The following is a 22,260-nucleotide window of genomic DNA, read 5'->3' on the forward strand; positions in this document are numbered from 1 at the left end:
ATTTTGACACTCTGAAATACTGAATGAAACACCGTGTGTCAAACCTGTGGCCAGGTGATCATTTAAATTGTATGTAGGTTGGGATCATGTTCCAGCACCAGCATGAAAAAGAATTGCCCAAATTCATCCATTAAAATATCTAATCTTAACCTGAAATATCCTATTTAATTTAGGTTTAAATTGTTGATAGTAGCTGTAGGGTAACCCAAAGATTAAACTGTTCGTTTGTGCGTCCTTGAACAGGGCCCTGTAATTGTATCTTTATTTTACACTCAAATTCATCTGCAACAACTGAAGGTGGATGGACCTCTCAGCATCCACAAGCTCATCCCAGCAGGTGGTAAACACGGTGGAACCCTTCCAGTCTCCTACTATTGCTTTAGTAACGACACCTCCACAGTGCTACGGTGTCGTATCAGCTTGTGCTTGGAAATCATCACAGCCCAACCTGCCGTGCTCCCTCCTCCTTCCTTAAGCCTTGGACCGACTACATCCCGTTGCTCGAGTCCCGCCAACCAAAGTGCAAGTGGTTCGGACGGGAGCCTGGAGCTTGCTGCTGGATGACACGAGTTCCTTACACCTGTCCACGTCCCCGCACAGGTAGCTTGGTCCATTGCAATTCAAACATGTTATCTTATAACCATATATTTAACGTTTAGGTACTTCGGTGGTATGCTAAGTACGGTTCTGTTTTCCACAGCGACTCCTACGCCAGTCTAGCTTAAAAACACAGTAATTGAAGGCTTTTGCCTGCAAATAAGTCAATATTGAGTTTAGGAAGCAAAACACAACCAATTTAATATTAAGTAAACCGTAAGCTAATATTCGTCGTGTGTATCTCCTGTTGTTAGATCTTATTTAACCAAGAAAGTAAAACTTTTTATTCTTTTTTCACCATTCTTTACTAAACGCCACGTTGTGTTTTGGTGCGTCGCGCTAATGGAGCTGAACTGCGAAGCAGCTAAAAATTCTACATTTTCATGCATGTGTCTGTGGTTATACGGATAACATTGAGGCCGAATTGTAAGGTTGGCTATTTCTAATTATATACAGATAGTATCATCATTTGAAATATCAATTAGCTATTCCTAATAAGACTGACAATTCAAAATTGTGTACATTTTTAAGCTAGATTTGGCCGGCCAAAGTCCTCTGCCTGTAGCTGCTGTAGGGCTTCACGCGCGCTAGGCTAGTTGGCTAGCTGTCTAATTAGGTCAGAAAACATCAGGATTTGATGCTTGATGCCAAAAACATCGAGGCCGAGCCTCCGCCTCGTATTTATTCCTAACCGCCATACTCTTGTTTATTCATTTGGATTTTTATGTTTGTTTTCGCGCAGCTTATTTGAGATGATGTTTTCCATCTGTTCGGCTTACGGAATGGATCTGAACGAATTAAAGTGATGTTATCTATTACTACAATAGTATAACAATAAGCTGCTACTGATGAGGTAGATATTGTTGGTTATGGTTGAGTCTTGCGTGATGATGCAGCTTCTGTCGTTCATAAACAAGCCGTACAGATTTACATAGCTAATACGACAGATTTTCACAGCAAACAATGAAAACTGATCCAATGTCATAACTGCGTGCTATTAAGTTTATTTCACGTTGAGAAACACATCAGAAGACCCAAATATTCATGATAGCAGGTAGTCAGCTGACAGGTTTGTGGCTCCTGTGGTCACATTCTGGCCTAGCAGTTCCTGAGACATAAACAGAGCCTTCTGCGCAATCAGGCCAGGCTTTGAAAATAAGTATGTACACACACCATAGTACTATCTAGAACAGAAAAATCATCAGTTACAGTATATATACATGACAATGACGGTTACAGTGGCCCATATTGTTGATGTTTTTGAAAGCAATCCAGCATGTGTCCTGACTGACACGTTTTCACCAGGGCTGTAAACATCACTGAGCCCCCCTCCTGATCAGGAGGTGAATGTTGCTATATGCAATGGACTTTGCATCTGTACTCTTTTGGTTTTATTGTTGGCTGCTTAGACAGAACCGGGTTATTTTAATGCTAACATGCATCAAACCTCAGTTGCTCCTATACCTTTGAAGTGTGTCTAAGAATGACATCACATCTGACTTAACCATATGCTTGTTGCAACTTGGAAAATCAATGGGATTTGCTAACTTTTGCTACATGAGTAGACTAAATACTGTTAGCAGCCAAAAAGTCTGTGTGGGATATTTCTTTGCATTTTATCCAGTCATGCACTAAAGCAGCACACACTCTCTAAAATGTGCCCTTCGTTTAGATCAGTGTTTCTTAATTCCGGTCCTCACGCCCTCTGCCCTACATGTTTTAGGTGTTTCCCTTCTGCCAACCACCTGGAATGAATCTTTGGGTGATTAACAGGTTCCTGCAGTACGTGATGGCTGCGGAAGATGTCATGCAAATATTTTGAATCAGCTGTTCTGGTGTAGAGGCACATCTAAAACATGCAGAGCAGGGGGGGCCTGAGGACTGGAATTGAGAAGCACTGGTTTAGATACCAACTGTTAGCAGTAGCAGTAAACAGTAGCAACTATCACTACATGGTACGCACACATCAACTTTATTAGATGTTGAGGTCAGAGGTTATGAAATACCAAAAATTTTCCAAGTCGGAAATCTGATTTTGTTTTCCTAATTTCAACTTTCCTAATTTCACAGTGATTCTTTACTGCAAAACGGGCCTGCATGCTACCTCTTTGGCCACATCTATTGTCTATTCCCCTTTTATTGTTATTGACATTTTGTGATTCTCCATAAATTATTGTAATTATTTTATTGCTCCTTTCTAAGACAAACAGAGTTAAGGAACTGAGTCAGCTATAATGTTCCATAGTCTCCACCCCTAGTTCTTGACAAAGGTGTTTCTTTTCTCTGGTACAACAGAAAACTGAAGCTGGGACAACTTTGGTTTTGAGGTCTTGGGTCTGGGTTTGTCTTGGTTCCAACACAAAGAACTGCTGCACCAACATGCACTGGAACCTGTTCTGTGGATAAGGCCCCTATGTTAAATCAGCTTCAGAATTCCTGTGCTGAGCTTTGAACTAGTTGTCAAAAGTACAAAAGTCAAAAGCACAAAACAGTTAAGAATTTTGGCTTTGATTGCCCAAGGGAGTTACTTGAAATGTCATCTAGACAAACCTAGTTCTGCAGAAATGCCTTTTCAACTAAAACCACATAACTTGAAGCTGAGGTCCTGTGTTCTGCTCCAGCTGCTCCTCAGTGTTTCCAGGGAGGAGCAAATAAACAGAAATGGAAAAGACACGATCATCATGGGATACAAGTCCTTACTACCTTGTTGATTATATTAGCAGAAGATCACAACCCAACTCTAATTGAGTCTTCAGAGTTCACCTGTTATCCCATGGATTTGTAGCAACTGTAGCACTGTCTGTGCAGTGATTAATAGGAGCGGAGATGGAAGTGGACAGGTCACTAGAAGACCTTCGACCCTTTGTGGAGTGAACTTTGAGCATAATTCATTAGATCAGGTGTTATGATTGTTACCTAACAGCAAAATCATTCCCAGAAAGAAGCCTCCACCAGTTAGGTTGAAGTTCTACCTGTGGCTCCATGGCTTTTCATACACTGACTCTTAAAACATATACTTCTGAAAAATCAGTACTTTAACTTTGACTTTATATCGCCGTACCCCAGCTTGCAATGGACATGCAGAGTATAACAAAACTTTGAAACACTTCAGTCTGTTTTCATTCTACAGCCCCATCAGGGGAACCAGAAGAATCAAACTGATCCAAAGGACTTCCTGTTTACCAGAGTTCCAGTAGTGTTCTGGTCAGTGGCCATTAGGTGGCATAACAACATCTTGTATCAGTGTGTTTTCACACCTGGTAGTTGATTGGGGACCAAAGTTGCAACGTTTGTCACATTTTCAGCTCCACACTGCATTGTGTTAAAAGAAACAAAGCCTTTGAAAAACCTCTACACCCCATCACTTTAAAAAAATGAAAAACATCACAGTAGGGCCAAGGAGAATATAGCGACCACTTTAGTTCCAGATTACAATGGTGCTATTTCCAAATGTGGTACGGATCTGATGCTGAGCTCACCCCCCGTTGATTTGTGGTTTCTGCAGCCAGGTGTACTTTTCTTGAGCTTGTATGGCTGGTGCCTATCTGCAGCGATCAGCGGTGGGCCTCAAACTGGACATGTTGAGACTCCACCACAGGGAGAAACAGAGACACACAGGACAACACACACTCAAAGAGAAATGAACCTAACATTCATGTTTTCTGCTGTGGGAAGAAGCTGGATTACCTGGTGAGAACCAATGCATTCTGGGAGAATGTGGAAACTCCAGCCAGAAAGATCCCAAGCTGGGATTACAACCCAGAACCTTCTTGCTACTATGCAACAGTCCTGATTTTTAGGATAGAATTATTTCATACATTTGGAAGCCAGTAAGATAAATATGAGTAAGAGTCTCTGGAAAGAACTGCTAACCTCTTTTTGGGAGAAGTTTAATGTTATTGGTTTTCTTCACGGTAGTTTTGTCTTACTGTTTTGTGTCTACATTTTCTTGTTTACATATGTGTTGAAGTGAACTTGTGCATATTTTGCTTCAATCAATAAAAAAAGGTTTCATTGTTTTTTCATTGATTGAAGAGACAGAGTGAATGAGTGTGCCTCTCTCTTTAAGAAAAAAACTGGGGTTCATGCAATTGGCTATGAATAGGCTCACTGATTGGTCCTGGTCTCTTAGTCTTACCAAACAGCAGAGAATAAAATTTCAGGTGGAGGATGTCAGACTAATTCTGCTCTGCTGCTTTGTTATTGTTGCAGTGAAAGGAAGAACGTAGCAGCTGGTGTGGAGCTGGTGGTCTTCTTCTCAGATCAGTGTTGATGGGGCTCTCCTCCCAGGCTGCCGGCTTCATCACACCAATGTGCATCACTCCTGTTGTTTGAAAGAGACACTTACACAGGTGAGCAGAGCCCACATTCACCCTTCTCTTCTCCTGGGTGTTGCAGTGACAATACAAATGTAGACAATTTCTAAAAGTAGAGATGACATATTTATTTTTTTGTGTTGATGTTCCCAAAAGGAGTGTGGGGGATACTTTGAACTTAAGAAATGCCTTTGCTGATTAATTTTCCATTAACCACCCAGTTCCCTTCCCAAGTGAATAAATAGACTAAAAAAAACATGACATCTATATCTGCATTTATGAATCGAATAAAAGAATAGTTTTTATTGTGACAGTGCTGGGTGGAGTACAGTGACATTGGAGCCACCAAACAAAAAAATAAAACAGACATCGCCTAAGTTCAGAGAGAAAATGTACTTTAATTCTTCCCCAGTTCAAACTTAAGCAACTTTCAAAGACAAAAATGTTATTTTTTCCCCAGTGAAAAATATCCATCATTATGGGAGTCTCATAATTTTGTGCTGCATGAAGTGAGCATGTTCTCCCGATGTGTGTGTTTGGGTTCTTTCTGGACATCCCGGGATATTCCAGAACTACAACCCACTCGGCAAACCCAGTAGTACAGGCTGTAGGGTAAGACACATTGTGAATTGCAAATCAATGTTTTTAGTTGCTTTTAAGATGCAGAGGGAGCAGGTAGAGATATGACCAACTACTTAAATAGCATCTGAAATACAGCAGTGGGCATATTGTTCCTCATTGACAAACCGCGAAATGAAAGAGCTTCCTTATAGAAATAATACTGTTGTAATTGTTTCTTTGTAGAAAGATTGAACTTGGGTTGGCATATGGCTCTGCACTCAGCCCAATCCTACAAGTCTCGCTCGGCTACAGAACCCTGATGCCTAGTAGCAACACGGAGGTGACAGATAACACTATCTCACTCCTGAGCATCCACTTCCCCTCCTTTCAGTGGCCTGAGCAGCTGCAATTTATGGCAAGCTGTGCCCGAGCTGGCTCTTCCTTGCCTCCTGCAGCAAAGGAAACAATGTGGCTGTGCCAGATGACAGCTCAGTCCATGTGTGGACATGCATGTTATGGCGTTACAGAGCTGCAGGGAAGAGCAGAGCTGCCACAATGGTTTACTGATGTGGAGCAGGAGATACAGGGCAGAAAAGGTCAGATAACAGAAAGTTAGCAGTGTTATTAGCTGAGCCTTTGCTACCATAGCAGGTGGTTTACTTGGTAAGCATGACTAATAAAAGAGAAATACGTAGGCTACATTCACACAGCTGGTCTTGGTGCTTAATTCAGTTTTTTTTTTACTGGAATTAGATATTTGTTCCATGATCATTCAAACGCCTGAACCATCCGACCACAATGAGACATTTGTGTGAACGGTTTTCATCCCAAAAGCAAAGTGCATGCACAAAAGAATAACGTTGACATCACATAGCAGTGCTCTGTTAATAGATGGATTTTAAAGTTATTCTGTAAGGAGAGTCAACTGTATAGTCACAAGATAGTCACAACTAATAGCAGCGGCCTTTAGTGGACTTGATTGCAACGTCTGTAGAGGAACCTATTGAGATGTTTCGTCAAAGCCAGGAGTGAAGGGACTACGATCCCACACACAGACTAATTCCATCATGTCACACTTATAATTTACTTCTGGATTTTCCCCTGCCTGGCTCCGACGACATAAAAGTCAGATAAAATGCGACATGACCGTTTAGACTGCAAACACTTTGAAATTTGAAAACAATTGTATGGATATGTGTCTGATGCAGCTCAGGGCATGAAAAGAACAAAGATTGGATATTTTGAGGTAAAAATTGGAATCGGGTCGTTCAGACTAGATTTGGGTTGCAATTGCCTGCTGTGTGAATGTAGCTATAGCTGTGTTGCTAACATTTTCCATTCAAGAAGATACAAGTTGTAATCCTAACACATTACAAAATGTAAGTTGTTAGCTATATCAGCCATCAGGCTTTACATGCCACCTCACCAGGGTAAGCGCTGTTTGTGTATATCAGTTTGTGTATGTTGCTGGAGGGCAACATTTTAACCATACTTGAACTACTATAGGAGTTCCGAACACTAATTGTATAGTCCCGGCCATACTTTGGAGACCACAGCTGTGATGGAGTCATTTGCAGACTAATCAGAAACAACTATTTCTCTGTTGCAAAAGCTATTTTTAATCAGAAATTCAACTGATGAAAAACATGGCAGCTAGTCAGACCGGTGGCAAACAATAAACTCTACACATTTCTGTCAGATATTTCTAACATAAAATCTAGAACCAGTTTGAAAATTTTGCCAAACCCTTTTCCATCTTTTGTGTGACATAGAGAGAAATGAAATAAAAACTATAAAAATCTCTACAACTTAAAACTCATAGTTTGTTAAAGCAACTATTCCCCAGTTTTCTTGGCTTCACCTGGGTCACTAATTCCAGTCAATCTTCACATCCTGGTGATATGGTTTATAAATAAAATCTCCAATTTCTTTCCTATCAAGTCCAATTTAAAATTTTTACATTACTTTGCTGTCTTTTCTAAAAAAAGAAATCACAAATGAGAAAAAAATATCTTTAAAAACTTTTTTTATTTCATTCATCCCTTCCATGAATGGACTTGAATTCAGCGATTTAGAAGACATTAATAAAATGTCTAACAGATTCTTTCTCTCATTATTGTGGCCTTTATCAAATATAAATAATTTAGGTAATTCTAACTGACCTAAAACAAGAAACATTTTCTCTGATTTAACTCTGTGAGAAAAAAGGCAGATGCCTTTTTATTCCCTGTATGTAAACTTCTGGTTTCAGCTGTTCCTATATTGTATTGATTGTGTTTCTAGCAATATATCTGAACAAATTCCAAACCTTTTGTTGTTTTCACAAAAAAACGTTGACTTGAGTTGATGTTTTCCTCTAAAATTATAGGTAATGTTGTGGCCTCTTTCAAATGAAGGGCTTAAAAAATTACATCTTGTGCAGAGTGGTGCATCGTTTGTGAACATTTTGTGGAATATTTGGGGCCGAAGTTGGAATCTCTCTGTCAAACCTCTGGGAAAGCTGTGAAACTTATCTGGTTGAAGTGTCGGGTTGACTTCTGGTTTGTCTTCCTGCTCAATCAGTAGGCTTTAGTCTCAGTAGTTATTACACCAGACAATGTCAGCACTCGTTCTATTAAGCTGTTATTTCCCCCATTTGTTGCTGTCCATCAAAATGTGTTCCTGGGTTGAAACGTCAAGGATCTGACAGAAAGTGAAGGGAGAGATCTTCTATCTGAGCCAGTGATCTGAAACGTGAGCAGCATTGAGTTCAGTGCATCCAGTGGAACTGGTTCTGTGGCCCACGTCCTCAGATCATCTTACAACTGTTACACACTGCCTTTATTGATAAATCCTGCATGTGTTCCGTTTCTGGAGAGAAGAGGGTCAGTGTCAGGGTTGACAGAGGAGGGCAGGTCTGAACACGTTGCCTGGTACAGATGTGCTCTGGGAGTTCCTGTAGTCCTAGAAACACACAGTCACAGCTGGGATGAAAACTGGCCTCTAGAGGAACCTTCACACTCTGAGCCTTCCAACGATGTCAAAGAAGCAAAGATTGAAGTCTTCTTTAAATCTATTTGTGTTGTTTATCTGCAATGGAACAGTGACACCTGGTGGACATTTGGTGACCCAGCCTTTGACTCTTAAACCGAATAGGCAGAAGAGGAAAGTGGAACACTACACTTAAACTAGATATTTACACTCATTTCCTCAGTCTTACATGAAATGTGACTAAATGTTTCCTGTTTTTATTCAGTTCAGGTTCACACCAATACTTTCCTTTTTCTAAAGGCCAGAGATTGTTTTAGAGAATTGTTTTAACCCCTACCTGCTGACAGAACCGGTGCAACTGGATCAGGTTTATTAACTGCCTTGCTCACACACACATGCCCACGCATCCGCACATACACACGTACATGCACTGCAGAGTTTCCTCTGGTGTATTATAAGTCTGACGAGCCATCAGGCTTTACATGCCACCTCACCAGGCTAAGCGCTGTTTGTGTATTTTAAATAGAGTTTTTTATACTCCAGTTGAGAATATTGACTTTGATATATTTAAACCACTTTGGACTCACTGGGTGGTTCTGAGGGACATTTTCCACTCAGGACTCCCATTTGTGTTCAAACTTCAACATCACTCAGACATATTCTCAGATCACAGAACATGTCTTAAAAACAGTGTTAATACTTACTGCACAGTTTTCAGAGTTTTAGTCTGGGGGCTTTTGACGACAATTTTTGGGACTTTAGTTTTAGTCATATTTCTGTCAAATGTCAACTAGACTAAAACCAAAATTTATTTTAGTCTAGTTTTACTCACAGAGAGGAATAAAGAATATTCATTCTGAGCTGGAGCTACATTTTGTAATGCATGCACAGATAAACTTTTAAACATTATTTGGATTTTCCTTTGACTACAGTTTCAAAAACTAAAACTCAGAAGTAAAGATCGATTTAAAAAACTAATTTGATCTGTTTTTTTTTATGTATGCATGCATCTGCCATGTTCTATCTGAACAATAAATGGGTTTATTTAAGTCCCAGGTAATGCCTGTCACAAGTACTGTGAAAGTCATTTTAAACTTTAAATGGGTTTCTGGAGGATAACTATGGGCCTGTCACTGTAGTAATTTTTACTGGATAATAAATTATCTCAGACGTTATCGTAATAAACAGTAACATTGTTGTTTGAGACCATTTTCAAGTAACATAATGGCATTATTATGCAAGAACACTTTTTCATAGATCAATAATCTTTAAATTCTCAGGAACATTTAACACTGAAACTGGAAAACATTTTACATATGCAAAATATTTAAAATGTTGTTTCTGTGAACAACAGAAACAACAAATAAAATGGATGCTGAAGTCTGCAAACGAAATTGTACATTGACAAAAGTGGCTAGTTGAAACCAAAGCCAGGGCAACAGACCAGGCCCTGTTGCCGTGGGAACTGGACCATCAATTCAATACAATTTAATTAAAAAATACTTTATTGATCCCAAAGGAAAATTCAATAAAAAAATAAATGAATTAATTAAACTTGGGTTCATTTTGGCATCAGTCCCCTGTACATTCCAAATCTGATCTCAGAACAGTCGGCTGGCCTGGTGTGTATTTTTAACCGGTTTCCGTTGGTTACAGCTGCTCCATGCATGTTGTGGAATGCTCCTATGTGTCCTCTCCTGTGTTTATGGTGTTGATCTGGTTTGGTATCATGTGATAGATAGAATGTGTGGGGAGAAGAGGCTCTGTGAAAAGTTGTTGTTTCTCCTGCGCCGGACCAGCAGTGGGCCTGCTGCTGATCAGCCATGGATATATGGTATACACAACAGATAGATGGATTCTCTAATAATTTCATCATGTTTTTTGTTTTTTTCAAAAATATTTACCATCCCCTTTTCATTTAATTAATGTTTACTTAGATTTGGTGATGTTTCCATTACTTTAAAAAACACTTACAAAATATTTTTGTCTTAGTTTTATAGTGAACACTGGTCCAAAAGGTTTGGTTTTTGTCCCTCAGGGTACCTGAGTAACAGTGAAGTGTCTATAAGAAGGAACAGAGCAGACTGGACTTCTTAAGGAAGATAAAATCCTTCACGAATTGCAGCAAGATGCTGCAGATCTTCTATCAGTCTGTTGAGAGTTTCTCTTTTCTGCCATCATCTGTTGGGGCAACATCATCAAAACCAGGGACCTAAAAAGGCTCAACAGCCTGATAAAGAAGGCTGGTTCTGTTCTGGTTCTGTTAAAAGGACGACTTTGGAACCTCTAATATAAAATAATTCTTCATAAAATCAAGAACATCATGGACAACCCTTGACCATCCTCTTCATGAGACTGTCTTGGGGAAAGCAGTCTTCAGTCAGCTTGTTCAAATTCACTGTAATACAGACTGCTACAGGAGATCTACCAACAGCAATCACTACCTACATTAACTCTTTGAAGGATTTGAATTGATCCAAATTAAAACTACATTTATTTCTCTTTGAGATCAATAAAGTAGAAAAGGTTTTGTCTGATTCAATGTCAGAGAAAAAAGGTTCTACATGTTTTAAGTGTTTGTTAATTCCCACTGCATATGCTAAAAGTTCCAAACCAAACATTCTATAATGCATCATACAAATCATTCAGTGTAGTAGTCCATAAACAGGTGGGCCTGTCAAGTGAGTGCTGCTAGACCATCAATTTGTCCAAACATCTGATTTTCATTTGTTCTGCTCACGGAATCAGCAGCTGGAACCCAGGAGACAGGAAGGTGATCCAGTGGAAGAACAGCTTCCTTCCTGTCCAGCTGTAACAGCCACACCTGCACAGCAGCCAGCTACATTCAGGTACCTACACCAACACCTGGAGCTTCACTGTATTCATTGTGTTTGTTGTGCCGCATGGGACTGAAATCATTAATCAGATATCATAATTTATGATTTATGGTCAATATAGATATAAAAACTGCATTTACTCAACAACACCAGAAGCCTTACTTAAAATATTAAAGGAACGATTCTTATGCGTGTGTGTTTGCTGCAGCAGTTTTCCATGTCGAAGTCGGCCCAGATGCCGCTGTCCAACATCACGGTGCCAAAGCCCTCCATCTCCAGGGTGCCCAGCAGCATGGAGGGCATCAACCATGAGCTGGAGAAAGTCTTCATCAAAGACAACGGAGAGAAGGACGAGCTCAAGGTTTGTCCCTGTTGAGTTGCTTCTGTCCTGTGTGTCTGCCAGATCGCTGTGTCTCAGACCTCATTCACATTCTGTTTCTATCCCCGGCTGCTGTGCAGTCTCTGGAGGTTCCGGATGGGCGTCGGGCACCCTTCCCTCCCCAGCAGCGGAGCAGCAGTTCTCGCAGTGTGGACACCCAGACTCCTTCAGCCCCTGGGCGGTCCAGCAGCTGCTCCAGCCTCTCTCCTTGTCCCTCACCAGCCTGTCCTCCAGGGTCACATGATGGCAGTCCTTACTCCACAGAGGATCTGCTGTATGACCGGGATAAAGGTCAGGAATAGCAGCATTAAAACATGAATGTCTCAGTCAAAACCCAGGCCTGGCCTGAAGCATTGAGGTATCACTAAATTAGAACCAAACAGGGTCAGATTTTATTCTCACTTCTATGCATTTTTATATTTTCCAGTACCTGTTGAACAATTGCAGTTAGACTATGGAGTCTGATTTCAGACTTTAGTGATCAAAAATGCAAGCTGGTAAAAATCAGGTCCACACAGCAACAGTCCACGCCGCTGAGAGCAGCCCTGTGGGTTGTGGTGTCTCTGTAGTTTACCTCGGTCCTGCCTTTAACTCAAACTGGACCATAACAGCAAATTAACTATAACAATTCTAGAGCTAGATATTTTTGTATTTGCTTTTTTAAGACTCCGTGTGTGTGTGCTTACTTATTGTCAACAATATCATCCTAGAAAACATAATTACCTAGTCATACAACTTTTAACATGTTTTAACACAGAAAGCTGTTTGATTCCCAGCCATCCATTACATTCCTTCTTAGTTCCTTACAGTTTTTGTTCAATATTTTATATGGAATTAATATATGTATATATTTTATAAATACATATCTAAAGTGAACACATATTTATAAACATATATAAAAGGAATAGAATTTGAATTTAAATTGTATTAACTGTACACGTGTCTAAGTTCATAGTTAATCTTGGAATCTGGATGTGAAACCTTTGAAATCTTCTCTGAACCTTCCTACCCTTGACAACTAAAGTGTTGAAGCAGGTAGAGCTGCCAGTGTGTTGGTGTGGGATTATGAAGGCCTCTTCTTGTGTGCGTGGGTGTGTGTGTGTGTGGGTTCAGACAGTGGCAGCAGCTCTCCGCTCCCAAAGTTCGCCTCCTCACCCAAACCAAACAACAGCTACATGTTCAAGCGCGAGCCTCCGGAAGGCTGTGAGAAGATCAAAGCATTCGAGGAGATGAGGTGCAGACCGATTCACGCCCGTATTCATCCGCCTCATGAATGCTCCTCCCTCAGTCACTGTGCTTGTTCCCCTGCAGCTCCCGGCAGGCGGCGGCGGCAGCAGCCCCCCTCTTCTCCTGCCCCGACAAAAACAAGGTCAACTTCATCCCAACGGGCTCGGCGTTCTGCCCCGTCAAGCTGCCCGGCTCCCTGCAGCTGGCCCCCGCCTCGGGCCCCGAGGAGGACGACAGCAATGCCGGGGCTGGCCAGGGTGCCGCCTCGCTCTACGGGACCCCCACTCAGGTTTCCACCAGCACCAGCACAGACGACCCCCCGGAGGAGCCAGGGTCCCCGTCAGAGACTGCTGACTCCCAGACAGACAGCTAGAGCTGGGCGGGGCCGCCATCACCACCACTGACTGTCCCACCGGGAGGGCCTCGTCTCTCTGTGCTGACCCCCTCCACCCCCATCCTATCACTGCATGACGTACAATGTCCCTTCATTTCCACCCAGACAGACGCTCGGAGCCGTGTGCAGGGAGCCGCCGGGGGAGGGGCCCTGTCCAGGGGTCCCCAGGAACACTCCAGCACCATGGAGGGGGGGGAGGGGCATGCATTTTAAACTGGTAGTAGATTTCTGATTAAATTATGTGTTGTGTTCTGTTTCAACATTCACAGTATGAATAAGCTGTAAACGTATCCACAGATATATCCAGACACACATAGCTCTATGAAAGACAGGAACAGCTCGGTGAAACCTCTGGACTGGTTTACTGTGACGGAACGAACCGGAACAATCCGCTGCACTTCAGGATTCTGTTTACACTATCAGCTCACAGGAAGCCCTGACTCCAACAGAACACAATTAGAGCCTAGACCACAGAAAACTGTTACCATGGCCACAGCCACTGCACAGTGTGTGCATCTGGTCGTGGTTTCAGGTGTTTCACAATCAGATTCTATACTCAGGTAAATTGGAATGTGTGTCCATACAAAGTATCTGCAGCTCCACAAAGCAGATCGATTCCCTGTCATGTCATTCCTAGTTTCTCTCCATTCCCAGACGGATCGCTCCGTGGGCCTCAGGGCCCGCTTAGGGGCCAGACTGGTTCCCAGCCCGCAGCTGGAGCACTGTAGGGACCACACACACTGTGTGCAGAGGTGTATGTGAGGATGAAAGCGTTTCCACCAGGATTTGGAAAATGCAGCAGGGGTTGATTCTGTGTCTCAGAGCAGAGCGGATCCCCCTGCTGACGGTGGGCCGTCACATCAAACCCAGACAGTTGGTCCTGCAGGAATGCAGACTGGATGTGTAAATATTCAAACATTTATTCTGAAACATAGCTTTGTATTAGCTTCATAACCTTTTGAGGTTGATGAGAATATGTTAAAGTTGGATAAATGAGGAATTCCCACTTGTATGTATGGAAAGACTTTTTGTCCATCTAATCCAAGATAAAGTTTATTTAGATTCCACAAAATGGCCTCTGTGTCTTAAGCAGTCAAGCAGCCATGGGCGTGACAGAGATCAGAATCAGAGAAGTTTCAGTTACTCAGCAGGTCAGAGAGAAAAATCTGATTTAAAAAAACCTCCTGCTAAAAAGACCTCCTGCTATTTTCAATCTACATTCCAGACCTTTGATGATCATTTTAAAGTTAGAAACAGATAAAGTTCAGGGAGCTGAGCTGTGAGTTATCAGAGAGAAGCTTGTATTTCCTCTGGATTTTTAAATAAGAAAACTGCAACACGTTTTTTTTTCTCTTTCCTTAAGATAAAAAAATATTAAGAATTGTCCAGAAAGAGTCTGACTAGTGCATTTCTCTTACTATAAATAAAGGCATTAAATAAAAATTTACACAGAACTTTAATTCCATGCAAAATTTCCTCTAAAGAAAAAAACCCCCAAAGCGGATCATGTTTGTGCTACACAGTGAGAAAATGGTTGATTTTCCTGGCAGAAATTATTCCCTTTTATCTATCCGTCATTGTTTCAGACAACACAAACAATGAAGATGTTTGTTTATAGCATGTTATGGAAGTCCAACATATCACAGCAGTTACAGACTGCCTGCTCATTTCTTTCTTTCTGTTTTCAGACTGTCGGACTAAAAGGTCAGTCAGACAGGATCTGTGTTAAAATCCTTTTTAAGCAAATAGTTCAGTTAAGATCTGAGTGACTGCTGGCCTTAGGGAACTGATCCCAAACCATTTTTTTTACCGCTAAGATAAACTGTAGGCATAATAAATAAATGTTTGTACTGAGCATACCTCCAGTCTTCATTCTATTTCCAGAACAAACCTGATCCATGAGTGAAATTCCTGAGATTTGACCATCCCAAACACAGATGATTCATTCCTGAAGTTCCATCGCTGTGAGAGCGGTAACATGGAGATGTGAGATGATTGGCTGCAGATGCAACAGCGCCTTCATCAGATTAAAGGAACCCGCTGGCCTGCCTCCCTCTCACCGTCCATCTGTTACCGCAGTGACGCTGCTGCCAAGCAACCAAACCCTGTCAGCATCTTATTTATTCTGTACAAGAGTGAATCATAACCTGCATTTATTTTACTATCTGGTATGCTTGTTGACTTCCTGCATTGACGTTCCATTCCTATTTTGTATATATGTGGCTTTCGAAGAGGCTCAATGCAATGTTGTGGTTTCTAAGGACATTTCAGCACCTTACCAAGAGCTTTAGCTTTCCCAGTATCTCACATATGCTTGACATGGGTAAACAAGTGTGTGCAATAATTTGAGAAAAAAACAAACAGAGGTGTTGTCATCCAGGATGTTGCCCGTTCTTTGACATGTTACATTGCTTTGGTGTTGAGTTCGGAGGCTGGATCAGCAAGTAGCTTGTTGCTAAAGCCATCTCCTCCAAGACCAGCACTGCGAGTGACCAGAGCACATCACCGGCAGGCAGGGGTGTTCCTCAACTCACTACATGATACTTCCTTGTGTAACCTGCAGTGTCAAAGTTCATGCACAATGGCAATAAAATCTTGGTTGTTTTGCCCAACTGTGTTGCGTGTGTGTGTGTGTGTGTGTGTGTGTGTTGAGGGCTTTGATTCTCTGGCAAATAAAACAGCAAAGTGACACGAATGCAGCAAAAGTCAATAAAAACAATGAAAACCACAGTGTTCCTTCCTCCAGATTCAGTTTACAGTAATATACACACATCAGACAAATTAATATTTAGTATGAGTTTTAACAACACTGATAATTCAACATCAATTTCAAGAGGAAGTACCAGCATGTCCTGATGTGATTGAAGGCCTGCTGTCTGTCACCTTGAGTTTAAGTTGCTCTCAGACGTTTCCCCTGCATGGCTTTCAGCTTCCTGTCATCATCTCCTCACAGGTCATTTCAAATCTGGTTCCCTCTGAACGTACATGCAGCCCTGCATTCACAGACAGTAAACAGTATTTTGACCTGCCTTCCCAGGAGGAGGTCTTTGATCAGCCATTTCACTGAACAGCAAATGGGGTAAAAGTGAATGAAATTGAAAACGACTGCCCGCATGGCCTGCAGGTCTGAACAACCAAGCAAGTTCACCATGTTCGAAATTTTGAGTTTTAAGCTTTTTTACTGTTAGTGACCAAAAACGAGAGAAGCCAAAAATGGACAGTTTGTGAAATTTCAGCACCACAATCAAATTTCAGCATAATTTGCTTTAGTATAACTTGGAAATGCTGAGAAACAGTAAATCTGGTTGTTTGAAGCTGGAACCAGTTCAAAATTTTGAGTTTTAAGCTTTTTTACTGTTAGTGACCAAAAACGCTTTATCTCAGCGAGAGAAGCCAAAAATGGACAGTTTGTGAAATTTCAGCACCACAATCAAATTTCAGCATAATTTGCTTTAGTATAACTTGGAAATGCTGAGAAACAGTAAATCTGGTTGTTTGAAGCTGGAACCAGTTCAAAATTTTGAGTTTTAAGCTTTTTTTACTGTTAGTGACCAAAAACGCTTTATCTCAGCGAGAGAAGCCAAACATGGACAGTTTGTGAAATTTCAGCACCACAATCAAATTTCAGCATAATTTGCTTTAGTATAACTTGGAAATGCTGAGAAACAGTAAATCTGGTTGTTTGAAGCTGGAACCAGTTCAAAATTTTTAGTTTTAAGCTTTTTTACTGTTAGTGACCAAATACGCTTTATCTCAGCGAGAGAAGCCAAAAATGGACAGTTTGTGAAATTTCAGCACCACAATCAAATTTCAGCATAATTTGCTTAATATAACTTGGAAATGCTGAGAAACAGTAAATCTGGTTGTTTGAAGCTGGAAGCAGTTCAAAATTTTGAGTTTTAAGCTTTTTTTTAATTTCAGAAATTTCAGCACCACAATCAATGGACAGTTTTTGAAATTTCAGCACCACAATCAAATTTCAGCATAATTTGCTTAATATAACTTGGAAATGCTGAGAAACAGTAAATCTGGTTGTTTGAAGCTGGAAGCAGTTCAAAATTTTGAGTTTTAAGCGTTTTTACTGTTAGTGGCCAAAACGCTTTATCTCAGCGAGAGAAGCCAAAAATGGACAGTTTGTGAAATTTCAGCACCACAATCAAATTTCAGCATAATTTGCTTAATATAACTTGGAAATGCTGAGAAACAGTAAATCTGGTTGTTTGAAGCTGGAAGCAGTTCAAAATTTTGAGTTTTAAGCTTTTTTACTGTTAGTGGCCAAAAACGCTTTATCTCAGCGAGAGAAGCCAAAAATGGACAGTTTGTGAAATTTCAGCACCACAATCAAATTTCAGCATAATTTGCTTAATATAACTTGGAAATGCTGAGAAACAGTAAATCTGGTTGTTTGAAGCTGGAAGCAGTTCAAAATTTTGAGTTTTAAGCTTTTTTTTAATTTCAGAAATTTCAGCACCACAATCAATGGACATTTTTTGAAATTTCAGCACCACAATCAAATTTCAGCATAATTTGCTTAATATAACTTGGAAATGCTGAGAAACAGTAAATCTGGTTGTTTGAAGCTGGAAGCAGTTCAAAATTTTGAGTTTTAAGCTTTTTTACTGTTAGGGGCCAAAAACGCTTTATCTCAGCGAGAGAAGCCAAAAATGGACAGTTTGTGAAATTTCAGCACCACAATCAAATTTCAGCATAATTTGCTTAATATAACTTGGAAATGCTGAGAAACAGTAAATCTGGTTGTTTGAAGCTGGAAGCAGTTCAAAATTTTGAGTTTTAAGCTTTTTTACTGTTAGTGGCCAAAACGCTTTATCTCAGCGAGAGAAGCCAAAAATGGACAGTTTGTGAAATTTCAGCACCACAATCAAATTTCAGCATAATTTGCTTAATATAACTTGGAAATGCTGAGAAACAGTAAATCTGGTTGTTTGAAGCTGGAAGCAGTTCAAAATTTTGAGTTTTAAGCTTTTTTTAATTTCAGAAATTTCAGCACCACAATCAATGGACAGTTTTTGAAATTTCAGCACCACAATCAAATTTCAGCATAATTTGCTTAATATAACTTGGAAATGCTGAGAAACAGTAAATCTGGTTGTTTGAAGCTGGAAGCAGTTCAAAATTTTGAGTTTTAAGCGTTTTTACTGTTAGTGGCCAAAAACGCTTTATCTCAGCGAGAGAAGCCAAAAATGGACAGTTTGTGAAATTTCAGCACCACAATCAAATTTCAGCATAATTTGCTTAATATAACTTGGAAATGCTGAGAAACAGTAAATCTGGTTGTTTGAAGCTGGAAGCAGTTCAAATTTTTGAGTTTTAAGCTTTTTTACTGTTAGTGGCCAAAAACGCTTTATCTCAGCGAGAGAAGCCAAAAATGGACAGTTTGTGAAATTTCAGCACCACAATCAAATTTCAGCATAATTTGCTTAATATAACTTGGAAATGCTGAGAAACAGTAAATCTGGTTGTTTAAAGCTGGAAGCAGTTCAAAATTTTGAGTTTTAAGCTTTTTTTAATTTCAGAAATTTCAGCACCACAATCAATGGACAGTTTTTGAAATTTCAGCACCACAATCAAATTTCAGCATAATTTGCTTAATATAACTTGGAAATGCTGAGAAACAGTAAATCTGGTTGTTTGAAGCTGGAAGCAGTTCAAAATTTTGAGTTTTAAGCTTTTTACTGTTAGTGGCCAAAAACGCTTTATCTCAGCGAGAGAAGCCAAAAATGGACAGTTTGTGAAATTTCAGCACCACAATCAAATTTCAGCATAATTTGCTTAATATAACTTGGAAATGCTGAGAAACAGTAAATCTGGTTGTTTGAAGATGGAAGCAGTTCAAAATTTTGAGTTTTAAGCTTTTTTAATTTCAGAAATTTCAGCACCACAATCAATGGACATTTTTTGAATTTTCAGCACCACAATCAAATTTCAGCATAATTTGCTTAATATAACTTGGAAATGCTGAGAAACAGTAAATCTGGTTGTTTGAAGCTGGAAGCAGTTCAAAATTTTGAGTTTTAAGCTTTTTTACTGTTAGGGGCCAAAACGCTTTATCTCAGCGAGAGAAGCCAAAAATGGACAGTTTGTGAAATTTCAGCACCACAATCAAATTTCAGCATAATTTGCTTAATATAACTTGGAAATGCTGAGAAACAGTAAATCTGGTTGTTTGAAGCTGGAAGCAGTTCAAATTTTTGAGTTTTAAGCTTTTTTACTGTTAGTGGCCAAAAACGCTTTATCTCAGCGAGAGAAGCCAAAAATGGACAGTTTGTGAAATTTCAGCACCACAATCAAATTTCAGCATAATTTGCTTAATATAACTTGGAAATGCTGAGAAACAGTAAATCTGGTTGTTTAAAGCTGGAAGCAGTTCAAAATTTTGAGTTTTAAGCTTTTTTTTAATTTCAGAAATTTCAGCACCACAATCAATGGACAGTTTTTGAAATTTCAGCACCACAATCAAATTTCAGCATAATTTGCTTAATATAACTTGGAAATGCTGAGAAACAGTAAATCTGGTTGTTTGAAGCTGGAAGCAGTTCAAAATTTTGAGTTTTAAGCTTTTTTACTGTTAGTGGCCAAAAACGCTTTATCTCAGCGAGAGAAGCCAAAAATGGACAGTTTGTGAAATTTCAGCACCACAATCAAATTTCAGCATAATTTGCTTAATATAACTTGGAAATGCTGAGAAACAGTAAATCTGGTTGTTTGAAGCTGGAAGCAGTTCAAAATTTTGAGTTTTAAGCTTTTTTAATTTCAGAAATTTCAGCACCACAATCAATGGACAGTTTTTGAAATTTCAGCACCACAATCAAATTTCAGCATAATTTGCTTAATATAACTTGGAAATGCTGAGAAACAGTAAATCTGGTTGTTTGAAGCTGGAAGCAGTTCAAAATTTTGAGTTTTAAGCTTTTTTACTGTTAGGGGCCAAAAACGCTTTATCTCAGCGAGAGAAGCAAAAAATGGACAGTTTGTGAAATTTCAGCACCACAATCAAATTTCAGCATAATTTGCTTAATATAACTTGGAAATGCTGAGAAACAGTAAATCTGGTTGTTTGAAGCTGGAAGCAGTTCAAAATTTTGAGTTTTAAGCTTTTTTACTGTTAGGGGCCAAAAACGCTTTATCTCAGCGAGAGAAGCCAAAAATGGACAGTTTGTGAAATTTCAGCACCACAATCAAATTTCAGCATAATTTGCTTAATATAACTTGGAAATGCTGAGAAACAGTAAATCTGGTTGTTTGAAGCTGGAAGCAGTTCAAAATTTTGAGTTTTAAGCTTTTTTTAATTTCAGAAATTTCAGCACCACAATCAATGGACAGTTTTTGAAATTTCAGCACCACAATCAAATTTCAGCATAATTTGCTTAATATAACTTGGAAATGCTGAGAAACAGTAAATCTGGTTGTTTGAAGCTGGAAGCAGTTCAAAATTTTGAGTTTTAAGCTTTTTTACTGTTAGTGGCCAAAAACGCTTTATCTCAGCGAGAGAAGCCAAAAATGGACAGTTTGTGAAATTTCAGCACCACAATCAAATTTCAGCATAATTTGCTTAATATAACTTGGAAATGCTGAGAAACAGTAAATCTGGTTGTTTGAAGCTGGAAGCAGTTCAAAATTTTGAGTTTTAAGCGTTTTTACTGTTAGTGGCCAAAAACGCTTTATCTCAGCGAGAGAAGCCAAAAATGGACAGTTTGTGAAATTTCAGCACCACAATCAAATTTCAGCATAATTTGCTTAATATAACTTGGAAATGCTGAGAAACAGTAAATCTGGTTGTTTGAAGCTGGAAGCAGTTCAAAATTTTGAGTTTTAAGCTTTTTTACTGTTAGTGGCCAAAAACGCTTTTATCTCAGCGAGAGAAGCCAAAAATGGACAGTTTGTGAAATTTCAGCACCACAATCAAATTTCAGCATAATTTGCTTAATATAACTTGGAAATGCTGAGAAACAGTAAATCTGGTTGTTTGAAGCTGGAAGCAGTTCAAAATTTTGAGTTTTAAGCTTTTTTTAATTTCAGAAATTTCAGCACCACAATCAATGGACAGTTTTTGAAATTTCAGCACCACAATCAAATTTCAGCATAATTTGCTTAATATAACTTGGAAATGCTGAGAAACAGTAAATCTGGTTGTTTGAAGCTGGAAGCAGTTCAAAATTTTGAGTTTTAAGCTTTTTTACTGTTAGTGGCCAAAAACGCTTTATCTCAGCGAGAGAAGCCAAAAATGGACAGTTTGTGAAATTTCAGCACCACAATCAAATTTCAGCATAATTTGCTTAATATAACTTGGAAATGCTGAGAAACAGTAAATCTGGTTGTTTGAAGCTGGAAGCAGTTCAAAATTTTGAGTTTTAAGCTTTTTTAATTTCAGAAATTTCAGCACCACAATCAATGGACAGTTTTTGAAATTTCAGCACCACAATCAAATTTCAGCATAATTTGCTTAATATAACTTGGAAATGCTGAGAAACAGTAAATCTGGTTGTTTGAAGCTGGAAGCAGTTCAAAATTTTGAGTTTTAAGCGTTTTTACTGTTAGTGGCCAAAAACGCTTTATCTCAGCGAGAGAAGCCAAAAATGGACAGTTTGTGAAATTTCAGCACCACAATCAAATTTCAGCATAATTTGCTTAATATAACTTGGAAATGCTGAGAAACAGTAAATCTGGTTGTTTGAAGCTGGAAGCAGTTCAAAATTTTGAGTTTTAAGCTTTTTTACTGTTAGTGGCCAAAACGCTTTATCTCAGCGAGAGAAGCCAAAAATGGACAGTTTGTGAAATTTCAGCACCACAATCAAATTTCAGCATAATTTGCTTAATATAACTTGGAAATGCTGAGAAACAGTAAATCTGGTTGTTTGAAGCTGGAAGCAGTTCAAAATTTTGAGTTTTAAGCTTTTTTACTGTTTGTGGCCTAAAACGCTTTATCTCAGCGAGAGAAGCCAAAAATGGACAGTTTGTGAA

General features: G+C 39.5%; 1 protein-coding gene across 6 annotated transcripts; it reads left to right on the top strand.

Annotated features, from left to right (window-relative positions):
• The first annotated feature begins 424 nt into the window (after positions 1-424).
• glcci1a (glucocorticoid induced 1a) lies at positions 425-15,893 on the top strand. Of its 6 annotated transcripts, none has more exons than XM_044139045.1 (7): positions 425-600; positions 4,810-4,949; positions 11,193-11,293; positions 11,490-11,642; positions 11,741-11,951; positions 12,774-12,894; positions 12,972-15,893. In XM_044139045.1, the coding sequence occupies exons 4-7, from the start codon at positions 11,499-11,501 to the stop codon at positions 13,258-13,260; spliced, it is 765 nt and encodes a 254-aa protein (XP_043994980.1). In that variant the 5' UTR covers positions 425-600; positions 4,810-4,949; positions 11,193-11,293; positions 11,490-11,498; the 3' UTR covers positions 13,261-15,893. The 6 variants fall into 6 exon arrangements, with proteins under 6 accessions (XP_043994980.1, XP_043994981.1, XP_043994982.1 ...); XM_044139046.1 differs by having other exon boundaries at positions 11,493-11,642; XM_044139047.1 differs by having other exon boundaries at positions 11,196-11,293.
• Positions 15,894-22,260: the final 6,367 nt, after the last annotated feature.

Source organism: Gambusia affinis, linkage group LG14, assembly GCF_019740435.1.
Source record: "Gambusia affinis linkage group LG14, SWU_Gaff_1.0, whole genome shotgun sequence".
NCBI classification, from domain to species: domain Eukaryota; kingdom Metazoa; phylum Chordata; class Actinopteri; order Cyprinodontiformes; family Poeciliidae; genus Gambusia; species Gambusia affinis.